Consider the following 14,291-nt stretch of genomic DNA (forward strand, 5'->3'; position numbering starts at 1 on the left):
TGCAGCGAGTCAGATAGAGCCCTGCCCTCATTTCCTGGCTGGAGGACGTCCAACATCATCTAGCCCTTTCCTCCCCCAGCCTGACTGTGCCTGGCCCTGCCCCTTACATTCATTGGAGCTCAGCATCACATGTGGGCATTAGCTATGCAAACGAACCCTTGCCTAGGAACGCCCACTCCTCTAGCCTGACTTCACCCATCAAGGCATTTAAGATTTGCATAACCCCTCCCACTGCTTGCATCAGGACTGAGGGCTCTTGAGTACTGAGGTCGGGGGTTGGGATGTTTTCAAGAAGCTCTGTACAGTACAGGCCCCTCCCACCAGCCACAATCTGCCTGCATTGCGTAGAGAAGCACAGAGACCCAGTGATGACAAATGCTGGAAAATAAAGAATGTAACAAAAAAAAAAAAAAATATTTTATTTAAACTTTGGGTGGAGGAGGAACCGGGGAAGGCAAAATAAAGAATACCGGGGCAGACTGTGTTTTCAGTGGAGGATGTATGAAGAGGGGAGGTTCCTCGGGGGCGTGTCACTAAATCCAAATCCACTCAAAGTATAAAATGTTTATTATAAATTACAGAGAATGAGATCTTTATAAGGACACTGAATGGTGCGCCTCACACGCGCCGCCCTCTGCTGTCCAGCAGCATGAATTACACTCCATCACTAATACAACCTCAGACTTCTACTAAAAACATTCATTCCGACAACAACCCCCCTCCCCCAACTCAGCCGGTATTGGTCAGATCTGTTCAGAGGAAGATAAATAAAGCGCCACAAGCGATGATTATCAGATGCATAGAGCAGAAAAGGATCCGATTCATTAAAGTGCCAGCAGCACTCTAGGCATGCTAAAATAGTCTCTCGAGTCTTGTACACCATCTTGGCACACCTTGAGTGACACATTTGGGGCCGGTGACCCCGCCAGACAGGGACCCGAACTGTTGATTGATGCCATCATCAGTCAGATCGCTTCTATAGAAGAAGAGCCAAGCGCAGCGATTGGGTGATCGTCCAATCCCAGCTAGACATGAAAAGTTAAGTCAACACTCTGCCCGGGGGTGACGTTCACTATACGGGTCTGTGCCGGACCGTCCGGACAGCCGGCGGATATGCGGTACGTTCCCGGGGCCACCTCAATGTAGATGTCATGGGGGTCCGTCCTCTTCATGGCCGACGATGAGAGGGGGGCGGAGGGAGAACTCTGTGGAGAACAGAACAATGTCACCTTCATAGGACCGGTCACATGACCTTCATCTGTACAGGAGTAAAGAGGACCGATCACATGACCTTCATCCTTACCGCAGTAAAGAGGACCGGTCACATGACCGGTCCTTACTTCGGTAAGGATGAAGGTCACATGACCTTCATCAGTACAACAGTAAAGAGGACCGGTCACATGACCTTCATCAGTACAACAGTAAAGAGGACCGGTCACATGACCTTCATCCTTACCCCAGTCAAGAGGACCGGTCACATGACCTTCATCCTTACCCCAGTCAAGAGGACCGGTCACATGACCTTCATCATTACCGCAGTAAAGAAGACCGGTCACATGACCTTCATCATTACCGCAGTAAAGGGACCGGTCACATGACCTTCATCAGTACAACAGTAAAGAGGGCCGGTCACATGACCTTCATCCTTACCGCAGTAAAGAGGACCGGTCACATGACCTTCATCATTACCGCAGTAAAGGGACCGGTCACATGACTTTCATCAGTACAACAGTAAAGAGGACCGGTCACATGACCTTCATCCTTACCGCAGTAAAGAGGACCGGTCACATGACCTTCATCCTTACCGCAGTAAAGAGGACAGGTCACATGACCTTCATCAGTACAACAGTAAAGAGGACCGGTCACATGACCTTCATCCTTACCGCAGTAAAGAAGACCGGTCACATGACCTTCATCATTACCGCAGTAAAGAGGACCGGTCACATGACCTTCATCATTACCGCAGTAAAGAGGACCGGTCACATGACCTTCATCATTACCGCAGTAAAGGGACCGGTCACATGACCTTCATCCTTACCGCAGTAAAGAGGACCGGTCACATGACCTTCATCCTTACCGCAGTAAAGAAGACCGGTCACATGACCTTCATCATTACCGCAGTAAAGAGGACCGGTCACATGACCTTCATCATTACCGCAGTAAAGGGACCGGTCACATGACCTTCATCCTTACCGCAGTAAAGAGGACAGGTCACATGACCTTCATTCTTACCGCAGTAAAGAGGACCGGTCACATGACCTTCATCCTTACCGCAGTAAAGAGGACAGGTCACATGACCTTCATCAGTACAACAGTAAAGAGGACCGGTCACATGACCTTCATCATTACCGCAGTAAAGATGACCGGTCACCTCACCATTTATAGGCCACTAAGTGACCACCTACCTCATATCTAATCCTTTACCATGAAGGCCGACTACACATATTACTCTTTGGCCTCCTACATCTGCCTTACACCCGCCTCTTCCATCCTCCCCCAGTGCCTGAAACACAAGCATAGCACATTTCTACCTGAAAAAAATAAATATATATATAATATATCTCCATATCCTCTACACTTCATATACCTTCCTGTCTTGGGCCCCGTTAGATAATAAAAAGAAAACCCTTATGGGGGAGACTCCAGAATAGAGGGACATGGATGGAGTTTGAATACTCACCGGGTGCGAGTCGGACCTCTGCGCCGCTCGCTGGGATCTTCTGTAGTGAAATCGGCCAATGTGCTGCTTTTCCTGTTCATTGATCCCCCGGGGTGGTATACAGCTGTGATACGCCTGATTTATCAAGAACAAGGATATCAGTATCAGACATGACCAATCACACTGCCCTCTGCTGGTGATTACCGGTACTGCAGTGACATGCAAGGCCAGATAAAGGAAATACAAAAATGGGACACATTTATAAATCGATGACTTCATGCTACCCCCTGCTGGTGATTACCAGTACTACACTGATATACAAGACACTGTATTACAATTTAGGAAATATTAATTAGGGGTAGAACTTATTAAAGGGGTTGTAAACCTTCGAGGGATTACATTCTATGCATGAAGGTGCCCCCCTTTTACTTACCTGAACCCGATCGTTCCATCGATGGGGATGAGCACACCAGCTCCAGCCGCTGTCTCGGGTCCTCATTGGATAGATTGATAGCAGTGCAGCCATTGGCTCCCGCTGCTGTCAATCAAATTCAGTGACACGCCAGCTGGGGGCGGGGCCCAGTCCTGCCATCATTGGACGCAGCGGCAGGACTCGGGAGCGCGCCCGTATGGGTGCCCCCATGGAATGCGGGTCTCCAAGGGGGCACTCGATGCGGAGGAGGAGCCAGGACCGCCACTGGGTGGACCCCAGAAGAGGAGGATTGGGGCCCCTCTATGCACAACCCTTGCACAGAGGAGGTAAGCACAACATGTTTGTTATTTTAAAAATAAATGATAAAAAAAAAAAAAAACCTTTACAACTCCTTTAATTTTACCACTAGACTGCCCTCTACTGATGAATACCAGTACTGCAGTGACATACAAGGCATCCTACTATATAGGGAATACACACTGGGGTATCATGTATTAATTCTGTGACATCAGATTGCCCTCTGTTGGTTAATACCAGTACTGCAGCGATATACCCGCCACCATATTATAGTGACTACACATTGGTGGGTCATTTATCCATTTTATAATACCAGACTGCCCTCTACTGATGAATACCGGTACTGCAGTGCTGTATGAGACACCATATATTGCAGGAAATACACATTGGGGGATCATTTATCAAATATACAACCAGACTGCCCTCTACTGATCAATACCGGTGCTACAGCGACATACAAAGCACATATCAGATTACCTCGCACAGCGCTGTGGAGTGACGCATGAAGTGTGACATGGCGGTGAAGGTTTCCTCCTCCAAGGTGGGCGGAGTCTCGTCGTCCTGCGGAGACACAACATACACAGATTGTACAGATCTTCTCATCGCCGGATTCCCTGCAGACTTTATTCTTGTCGGTACCTCTGCGTCCTGCGTCTGGATCCCCTCCGGTCTGCGAGCGGCCCCCCAGTCCACCTCCCGGCGTCTGGCTCTCTCCAGAACCTCTCTGGCCCTCTCCGAGCTCCTCCGCAGAGACTCCTCCATCCGCCTGTACTCCGCCGCCATCCACCATGTCCTATGGAGACAGAGGCACTGAGAGGAGGAGGCACCCAATACCCCGCCCCCACCACGAGGCACCCAATACTCCCCCCCACCACCACGAGCCACCCAATACTCCCCCCCGACCACGAGGCACCCAATACCCCAACCCCACCACGAGGCACTCAATACTCCCCCCCCCCCGACCACCACGAGGCACCCAATACCCCAACTCCACCACGAGGCACCCAATACTCCCCCCCGACCACGAGGCACCCAATACCCCCCCCCGACCACGAGGCACCCAATACTCCCGCCCCCGACCACGAGGCACCCAATACTCCCGCCCCCGACCACGAGGCACCCAATACTCCCGCCCCCGACCACGAGGCACCCAATACTCCCGCCCCCGACCACGAGGCACCCAATACTCCCGCCCCCACCACGAGGCACCCAATACTCCCGCCCCCACCACGAGGCATCCAATACTCCCCCCCACCACCACGAGGCATCCAATACTCCCCCCCACCACCACGAGGCATCCAATACTCCCCCCCACCACCACGAGGCATCCAATACTCCCCCCCACCACCACGAGGCATCCAATACTCCCCCCCACCACCACGAGGCACCCAATACCCCCCCCCACCACCACGAGGCACCCAATACTCCCCCCCCACCACCACCCAATACTCCCCCCCACCACCACGAGGCACCCAATACTCCCCCCCACCACCACGAGGCACCCAATACTCCCGCCCCCACCACGAGGCACCCAATACCCCGCCCCCACCACCACGAGGCACCCAATACCCCGCCCCCACCACCACGAGGCACCCAATACTCCCGCCCCCACCACGAGGCACCCAATACCCCGCCCCCACCACCACGAGGCACCCAATACTCCCCCCCGACCATGAGGCACCCAATACCCCCCCCGACCACGAGGCACCCAATACTCCCGCCCCCGACCACGAGGCACCCAATACTCCCACCCCCGACCACGAGGCACCCAATACTCCCGCCCCCGACCACGAGGCACCCAATACTCCCGCCCCCACCACGAGGCATCCAATACTCCCGCCCCCACCACGAGGCATCCAATACTCCCCCCCCCACCACCACGAGGCATCCAATACTCCCCCCCCACCACCACGAGGCATCCAATACTCCCCCCCCCACCACCACGAGGCATCCAATACTCCCCCCCCACCACCACGAGGCACCCAATACTCCCCCCCCACCACCACCCAATACTCCCCCCCACCACCACGAGGCACCCAATACTCCCCCCCCCCCCCGACCACGAGGCACCCAATACTCCCGCCCCCACCACGAGGCACCCAATACTCCCCCCACCACCACGAGGCACCCAATTCTCCCCCCCCCCCCACCACCACGAGGCACCCAATTCTCCCCCCCCCCCACCACCACGAGGCACCCAATACTCCCCCCCACCACCACGAGGCACCCAATTCTCCCCCCCCCACCACCACGAGGCACCCAATTCTCCCCCCCCCACCACCACGAGGCACCCAATACTCCCCCCCCACCACCACCAGGCACCCAATACTCCCCCCCCACCACCACGAGGCACCCAATACTCCCCCCCCACCACCACCAGGCACCCAATACTCCCCCCCCACCACCACCAGGCACCCAATACTCCCCCCACCACCACGAGGCACCCAATACTCCCCCCCACCACCACGAGGCACCCAATACTCCCCCCCACCACCACGAGGCACCCAATACTCCCCCCCACCACCACGAGGCACCCAATACTCCCCCCCCACCACCACGAGGCACCCAATACTCCCCCCCCACCACCACGAGGCACCCAATACTCCCCCCCCACCACCACGAGGCACCCAATACTCCCCCCCACCACCACGAGGCACCCAATACTCCCCCCCACGAGGCACCCAATACTCCCCCCCCACCACCACGAGGCACCCAATACTCCCCCCCACCACCACGAGGCACCCAATACTCCCCCCCACCACCACGAGGCACCCAATACTCCCCCCCCACCACCACGAGGCACCCAATACTCCCCCCCACCACCACCACGAGGCACCCAATACTCCCCCCCCACCACCACGAGGCACCCAATACTCCCCCCCCACCACCACCACGAGGCACCCAATACTCCCCCCCACCACCACGAGGCACCCAATACTCCCCCCCACGAGGCACCCAATACTCCCCCCCCCACCACCACGAGGCACCCAATACTCCCCCCCCACCACCACGAGGCACCCAATACTCCCCCCCACCACCACGAGGCACCCAATACTCCCCCCCACCACCACGAGGCACCCAATACTCCCCCCCCACCACCACGAGGCACCCAATACTCCCCCCCCACCACCACGAGGCACCCAATACTCCCCCCCACCACCACGAGGCACCCAATACTCCCCCTCCCCCGCAGCTTCTCCTCACCAGGAACGGAGGCAACGTCCGGATTCTAAACACTGAAATGTGAATATTCCGGGGAAACGTTCTCCGATAGGAGATCCGATCTCCACACATCTCTAATAAATGTCGTCATTTAAAGGAATTTTATACAATCACTGATAAATACACCCAATAGGGGGAGGGGGCACACGTGGGGGTCCAATGGGTACACTGGGCATGGGGGGCGGGGCTAACACACCAGGGGGCCCATTAGTTAAACTGGGCATGGGGGTGGACAGTGCTAACAATACTGCGGAGGGGGGTCTGGGGATAGGGGTGCTGGGAGGGGCGGGGCTAACACACCTGGGGTGGTTGTCCAATGATTAAACTGGCCATGGGGGGCGGGGCTAACACACCTGGGGCCCACAAGTTAAACTGGGCATGGGGGGAGGGGTCAGGCGGTGGAGGTGCTGAGGGGCGGGGCTAACACAATTGTGGGGTCCAATTGCTTTCTTTGCATTCCCCCCCCCCCCCATCCTAGGAGACAGCTCCGCCCTCTCACCTCCCCGATACAATGTATCTCCTCCTGTCACGTGCCTCTCGGATGGACTAATGACCGCGCCCCGCCCCGTACAAATCAGCCACGCCCCGCACGGCGCATTCGCCAGGGCGCTCACGATTTGTCTGACGTACCCAGGCCCCGCCTACGTCCTGCCGTGCGTGGTCATCGGACTGAGAGTGCCACACACAAGATGGCGGCTACCGGAAGTGGGGTGGGATGGAAGCCTGACTGAGCCCTGAACTCGGCCTGCAGAGAGAAGAAATGTCATTTGTTAGTACAGAGTGATGACCCGACCCCCTGACCCCTCCCAGTCCTCATGGACAGTCTTAGTAAATCTGGTCCTTCTATAGATAATGTATTTTATGTCGCCTCTCTTACAGGATGAAGAAGTGATGTCACACAACGTGATGGTATTGGGCAGTGACAGCGGCTCCTCAAGGGACGGTCCGGTCAGCAACGTCCAATCACAGTGCAGGAAATTGTCTGATACAATTATAATTGATCTGAACCCGAGTGTGGGGTCAGCGAGATAATGGGGGTCACTAAAGACACCGGGGAGGGGGGATGCTGGAGACATACGAGTGCAGGGATGAATGAAGACATCGGGGGCCACTGGAGATACAGGAGCGCCGGGGTCCCATGAGATAATGGGGTCACTGAAGACACTGGGGGAAACTGGGGACACTGGAGATATGGGAGCACTGGGGTCACTGAAGACACTGGAGACATGGGAACGCTGGGATCACAAAGACACTGGAGATATGGGAGTGCTGGGGTCACTGAGGACACTGGAGATATGGGAGTACTGGGGTCACTGAAGACACTGGGGGACATTGGAGATATGGGAGTGCCGGGGTCACTGAAGACACTGGGGGACACGGGAGATATGGGAGTACTGGGGTCACTGAGACACTGGGTGACACTGGAGATATGGGAGTGCTGGGGTCACTGAGGACACTGGGGGACACGGGAGATATGGGAGTACTGGGGTTACTGAAGACACTGGGGGACATTGGAGATATGGGAACGCTGGGGACAGTGAAGACACTGGGGGACATTGGAGATATGGGAGTGCCGGGGTCACTGAAGACACTGGGGGACATGGGCGATATGGGAGTGCCGGGGTCACTGAAGACACTGGGGGACATGGGAGATATGGGAGTGCTGGGGTCACTGAGGACACTGGGTGACACTGGAGATATGGGAGTGCTGGGGTCACTGAGGACACTGGGTGACACTGGAGATATGGGAGTGCTGGGGTCACTGAGGACACTGGGGGACACTGGAGATATGGGAACGCTGGGGACAGTGAAGACACTGGGGGACATTGGAGATATGGGAACGCTGGGGTCACTGGGGACATTGGGTGACACTGGAGATATGGGAACGCTGGGGTCACTGAGGACACTGGGTGACACTGGAGATATGGGAGTGCTGGGGTCACTGGGGGACACTGGAGATATGGGAACGCTGGGGTCACTGAAGACACTGGGGGACATTGGAGATATGGGAACGCTGGGGTCACTGGGGACATTGGGTGACACTGGAGATATGGGAACGCTGGGGTCACTGAAGACACTGGGGGACATTGGAGATATGGGAACGCTGGGGTCACTGGGGACACTGGGGACATTGGAGATATGGGAACGCTGGGGTCACTGAGGACACTGGGGACATTGGAGATATGGGAACGCTGGGGTCACTGAAGACACTGGGGGACACGGGAGATATGGGTGTGATGGGGACACTGAAGACACTGGGGGACATTGGAGATATGGGAGTGCTGGGGTCACTGAAGATATTAGAGATATGGGAGCACTGGGGACATAGGAGCTCCTAAATGGGGTGCCCAGCTGCTGCTGTAGCATAATTCTGGGTGAAACCCGAGAGCACCGGAAAGAGGAGCCGGCACTGATCAGGTAGTAGGTGAGTGTAACATTGTATACTTAATGGTAATTTATTTTTGTGTGTAATTTACAGCTTAAGCTACAGAGCCTGTACACAGCAGTCTGCATATAGCTGGAGATATGTATATACATACAAACTCTCCTGTGGGGGCGCAGCAGACACTCCAAGATCCAGTATAGGTCTATGAAGATATTAATCAGTATAGAAGGTTTATCATAGTTTTGTCTTCTGTTATATCTCAAACTGATATATTTCACATCACAGCCAAAAAAAAACCTTCTCTCCGGTTGTAGCCTCACCTTTCTACATTTGAGGAGTCACTGGGGCCGGGGAGACCGGGGCGGCCGGGTCCCCTCTCCTCTCCATGTAAGGTCCATCTGTAACTTTTTTTTCTGCCCTTTTTATAAAAACATCCGTTTTATGATGGTGTGAAGTCTATAGCTGCTAATTAAAAACACACAAAACGCGTTGATGGGTTCCAGGAGACGCCGCGCTGCTCGCCAACCATCCTCCAAGTCTGACAAACCACAGAGGAGTAGGTTTTTATTCTCATAACATGAAATTATATTAGTTGCTACATAACCTTCCACCCTACAGACCATAGGATGCTGCCGGGGGTTAAAGAAACGGCGGCTCTTGGGAGGAGTTATGCAAATATCCGAACGCCTTGATGGGCAGATGTCAGTCTGGGGGTGTGGGTGTTCTTAGGCAGACCTATTTGCATACAGACCTCCCTGGGTAACGCCCCCATGTGATTCTGAGATTCCTTAGTTGAAAGAACTGGAATCCAGTGAATGAGAGGGGCGGGGCCAGAGACAGTCAGGTTGGGGAGGAAAGAGCTGGAGGTCCACCAGCCAGGGAATGAGCCGGGCTCTATCTGACGTGCTGCAGCTTCTAATGCACATTGTGAGAAGCTCACAGTGTGCAGTGAAATCAGGAGCAAGCCGTTTCAGTCCTGGAGAGGAGCCATTACACCTGTGCAAGACTGAAGGGGAGGAGCCGCTAAAACTGTGGAAAAACTGAAGGGGAGGAGCTGGTACACCTGTGCAAGACTGAAGGGGAGGAGCCGGTAAACCTTTGCAAGACTGAAGGGGAGGAAGCGGTACACCAATGCAAGACGGAGGGGAAGAGTCAGTACACCTGTGCAAGACTGAATGGGAGGAGCCGGTACACCTGTGCAAGACCAAAGGGGAGGAGCCAGTACACCTGTGCAAGACCGAAGGGGAGGAGCCGATACACCGGTGAAAGACCGAAGGGGAGGAGCCGGTACACCGGTGAAAGACCGAAGAGGGGGGGCAGTACACCAGTACAAGACCGTAGGGGAGGAGCCGTACACCTGTGAAAGACCGAAGGGGAGAAGGCGGTACACTTGTGCAAGACTGAAGGGGAAGAGCCAGTACACCTGTGCAAGACTGAATGAAAGGAGCCAGTACACCTGTGCAAGAGCAAAGGGGAGGAGCCGGTACACCTGTGCAAGACCGAAGGAGAGGAGCCATACACCTGTGAAAGAACGAAGGGGAGGAGCCGGTACACCGGTGAAAGTCCGAAGGGGAGGAGCTGGTACACCTGTACAAGACCGAAGAGGAGGAGCCATACACTTGTACAAGACCAAAGGGGGGGAGTCAGTACACCGGTGAAAGACTGAAGGGGAGGAGCTGGTACACCTGTGAAAGACTGCAGGGGAGGAGCTGGTACACCTGTGTAAGACTAAAGGGGAGGAGCTGTACACCTGTGAAAGACCAAATGGGAGGAGCCGGTACACCTGTGAAAGACCAAAGGGGAGGAGCCGGTACACCTGTGAAAGGCCAAAGGGGAGGAGCCGGTACACCTGTGCAAGACTGAAGGGGAGGAGTCGGTACACCTGTGCAAGACTAAAGAGGAGGCCGGAGGTCAGCTGTAACAAGGAAAATGATACATGAACACAAAGAACATTTTGCAAAACAAGGAATTCTTAGGGGTACATGGACGAATATTATAAAAAATACAATATTAGATGATCCAGACCAATCAGCAGTGCTTCAGGCGCTGAGCTTCTCATCCACCGTTGCCGTGTCGGGTGTTGGCAAAGGAGCCCATCCACACTGCTAGGACCAAGACTGTAATCAACTGCAGGCCGCACACTGATGATGTCACTTCTCTGTTAAAACTTTATTGAACCACAAACAGCACAAATCATGTCCCTGTCCGAGAACGTTCCAAAGCGTTTCATACCTTTGGGTGAAATGCATCAGGAGCATTTCTCAGTCGGAGACATGCTGTATGCTGTTTTTTTGGTTGAATAAAGTTTTAACAAAGAAGTGACATCATCAGTGTGCAACCTGCAGTCTGTTACAGCAAAAAAAGTTTGCGTTTTTTTCTGCAGCTGGGGAGCCGTAGGTGTGGCACATAGCCCGTCATAGAAGTGAATGGCTGTACACCCCTGTACTCATGTAAACACCAGTGCTTCATTGTATCTGTGTTTACCCATGCATGCGCATACAGTGCATTTTCCCAAATGGGACACTTCCGCTATTGGCAATGCAAAATTTTTCTCATTCATTCCTGCTCCTTCACTTGAATGAATTTGGCTTCTGGCAGCGATGTGTCCGCTTTCCCACAGGCGGGTGATGGACACGTTTGAAGCGGAGGATATGGAGACACTTGTGGAATGTTATCAGTTCCTGTTAGTAGAGGTTGTGCTGAACTCGGGGTCAGTGCCCCCGTGTTGTCAGAGAAGGGACAATGACTCCTGGGACCTTCCAAATGTTCCTGAGAATGTCCACATTGCGTATTACAGCAGACAAGATGTCACCGTCTTCTATCAACTCATCATTATCATGAAAAATCAACATTTATGTGTCAGAAGTGCAAACCTGTTACAACAAGATACAAAAAGATACCACAAAAATAGGAATGAGCCGAACCTCCCCCCCCTGGTTCGGTTCGGTTTGCACCAGAACCTTCAAACGGACCAAAAATTCCTACGAACTTTAGAACCCCATTAAAGTCTATGGGACTCGGACGTTCAAAATCAAAAGTGCTCATTTTAAAGGCTAATATGCAAGATACTGTCCTAAAAAGGGTTTGGGGACCCGGGTCCTGCCCCAGGGGACATGGGCCAATGCAAAAAAAAGTTTTAAAAACTGAAGTTTTTTGGGAGCAGTGATTTTAATGACACTTAAAGTGAAAAAAATGTGAAATATTCCTTTAAATATCGTGCCTGGGGGGTGTCTGTAGTATGCCTGTGAAGTGCCACGTGTTTCCCGTGTTTAGAACAGTCCCTGCACAAAATGACATTTATTGGGAAAAAAAAGTCATTTAAAACTGCTTGCGGATTTAATGTTATATCTCGTTCCGGCAATACGGATGAAAATCATTGAGAAAAATGGCATGGGTAGCCCCCCCTGCCCATTAACAGCCCCTTTGGGTCTTGTACGGATATTAAGTGGAACCCCGTACCCAAATTAAAAAAAGGAAAGGCTTGGGGCCCCCAGGCCCTATATACTCAGAACAGCAGTATACAGGCGGTGCAAACAAGACAGGGACTGTGTAGGTTTGTTGTGTTAAGTTGAATCTGTTTGTAATTTTCAACTGGTACATTTGTAAAGTGTAGCTCCAGTCAAAAAATCTATTTTTAAGCTCTTTGGAAAACATAGGGAAGGGTTATCACCCCTGTATAATTTTCTTTGCCGTCCATCTTTTTTCATCTCACTTCCTGTTGTCTCCTTCCGTTTGCAAGTAGGAGATGTTTGTAAGTTGGATGTTTGAAAGTAGGGGCCTGCCCTATATGCTCTGCAGAAATGGCGGAACAAGGTGTTGGTGTTGCCACAACATTGTAAGCCCTCAAAGTGACTCTTGGTGGGCGCTGGAGCACCCTGCTGTGAACGATTATATCAAGAATTGTAATTACATGCCATTGTTGGGCCTTTGGTGGTGGCGTTGCTGATGCCACAATACTGTAAGTCCTCACAGTTACTCTCGGTGGCCGCTGGAACGGGCTCTGCTGTGAAATATTATATCAAGAATTGTAATTACATGCACCTGTTAAACAGGGGCTGAAAAATTGGGCCTTAGGCACTGGTGCCACGACACTGCAACCTCTCCCAGATACTCTAGTTGGAGTGCAGGAATGAGCCCTGCTGCAAAGTATTGCATCAAAAATTGTAATTACACGCCCCTTGTTAAACAGGGGCTGAAAAATTAGGCCTTAGGCACTGGTGCTGGTGCCACAACACTGTAACCCCTCACAGATACTCTAGTTGGAGCGCAGGAATGAGCCCTGCTGCAAAGCATTGCATCAAAAATTGTAATTTCATGCCCCTGTTAAACAGGGGCTGAAAAATTGGGCCTTAGCCACTGGTGGCGGCGCCCAGAACCAAAAATGTTCTTCCAAGCTATCAGCAGGATCATTGAGGAGGAAGAGGATAGTCAGTCAACATAACAGAACAGTCAATCAGCATTAGCATAGGCAGTCTTGAAGGGATGTGACATTTCAAAAAAAATTATTCGGTTACATCAGCTTCAGGTGCTTGGTAGCTGTGGGTGATCCAAGACTGATTCATCTTTATGAAGGTCAGTCGATCAACCGAGTCGGTGGACAGGCACACCCTGTGATCGGTTAAAAAGCCTCCAGCAGCACTGGAGGTGCGCTCCGAAAGAACGCTGGATGCAGGAAAGGCCAGTAGCTCAATTGCATACTGTGCAAGCTCTGGCCAGTGATCCATCCTCAAGACCCAGTAACCCAGAAGATTTGCGGTGGGAAAGGTGTCCAAGTCTGACCTTGCCCCTAGGTATTCCTGCACCATGTAAATCAGACGCTGGTGATGGTTGCTGGAAGAAATCATACCTTGGGGCTGCGGACTAAAAAATTGTCTGAACGCATCGGTCAGACGGCCACCTTCTCCACCGCTCCTTCTGTGACGGACCGAAGCCTCAGCAACACGTTGTCCAGGACCAGGAATTTGTAACCTCCCAGTCTCTGGGATCGCGTTGCACAGACCTTTCTGCAAGGCCTCCTGGAGATGTCTCATCCTCTGCTCCCTCTGCGACAGCAAGATAAGGTCCGCAACCTTACCCTTGTACCGTGGATCAAGGAGAGTTGCCAGCCAGTAATGATCCCTCTCCTTGATCCGCTGGATACAAGGATCCTTCCGCGAGCTTTGCAAGATCAGGGAGGCCATGCAGCGTAGGTTAGCTGAGGCATTCGGTCCGGAGTCCTCTGGGTCACTAATAATGACATGATCCGCAGTCACTTCCTCCCAGCCACGTACAAGTCCACAGGTTTCTTGGGACTG

The 14,291-nt window shown here is 53.1% G+C and overlaps 1 protein-coding gene across 3 annotated transcripts; it reads right to left on the bottom strand.

Moving 5' to 3' along the window:
• Window positions 1-551: 551 nt before the first annotated feature.
• On the bottom strand, window positions 552-7,251 carry AKIP1 (A-kinase interacting protein 1). 3 transcript variants are annotated; one of them, XM_077453656.1, is made up of 5 exons: window positions 7,111-7,251; window positions 4,029-4,182; window positions 3,867-3,950; window positions 2,681-2,794; window positions 552-1,205 (listed from the first exon to the last, which is right to left on the bottom strand). In XM_077453656.1, exons 2-5 carry the CDS (start codon window positions 4,170-4,172, stop codon window positions 1,026-1,028), a joined length of 522 nt encoding a protein of 173 aa, XP_077309782.1. In that variant the 5' UTR covers window positions 4,173-4,182; window positions 7,111-7,251; the 3' UTR covers window positions 552-1,025. The 3 variants fall into 3 exon arrangements, with proteins under 3 accessions (XP_077309782.1, XP_077309780.1, XP_077309781.1); XM_077453654.1 differs by having other exon boundaries at window positions 3,867-4,182; XM_077453655.1 differs by lacking the exon at window positions 7,111-7,251 and adding an exon at window positions 6,594-6,875 and having other exon boundaries at window positions 3,867-4,182.
• Between the last annotated feature and the right edge of the window lie 7,040 nt (window positions 7,252-14,291).

The sequence above is a fragment of the Lithobates pipiens genome, unplaced genomic scaffold (assembly GCF_037356315.1).
Source record: "Lithobates pipiens isolate NorthernLeopardFrog02 unplaced genomic scaffold, aLitPip1_a1.2 Scaffold_24, whole genome shotgun sequence".
Lineage (NCBI taxonomy): Eukaryota > Metazoa > Chordata > Amphibia > Anura > Ranidae > Lithobates > Lithobates pipiens.

Coding starts and splice junctions, on each gene's coding strand:
- AKIP1 (XM_077453654.1), bottom strand. CDS start 4,172: ATGGCGGCGGAGTACAGGCGGATGGAGGAGTCTCTGCGGAGGAGCTCG. Junction 2,795..3,866: donor ACTCCACAGCGCTGTGCGAG/GTAATCTGATAT, acceptor TTGATAAATCAG/GCGTATCACAGCTGTATACC. Junction 1,206..2,680: donor AGAGGTCCGACTCGCACCCG/GTGAGTATTCAA, acceptor TGTTCTCCACAG/AGTTCTCCCTCCGCCCCCCT.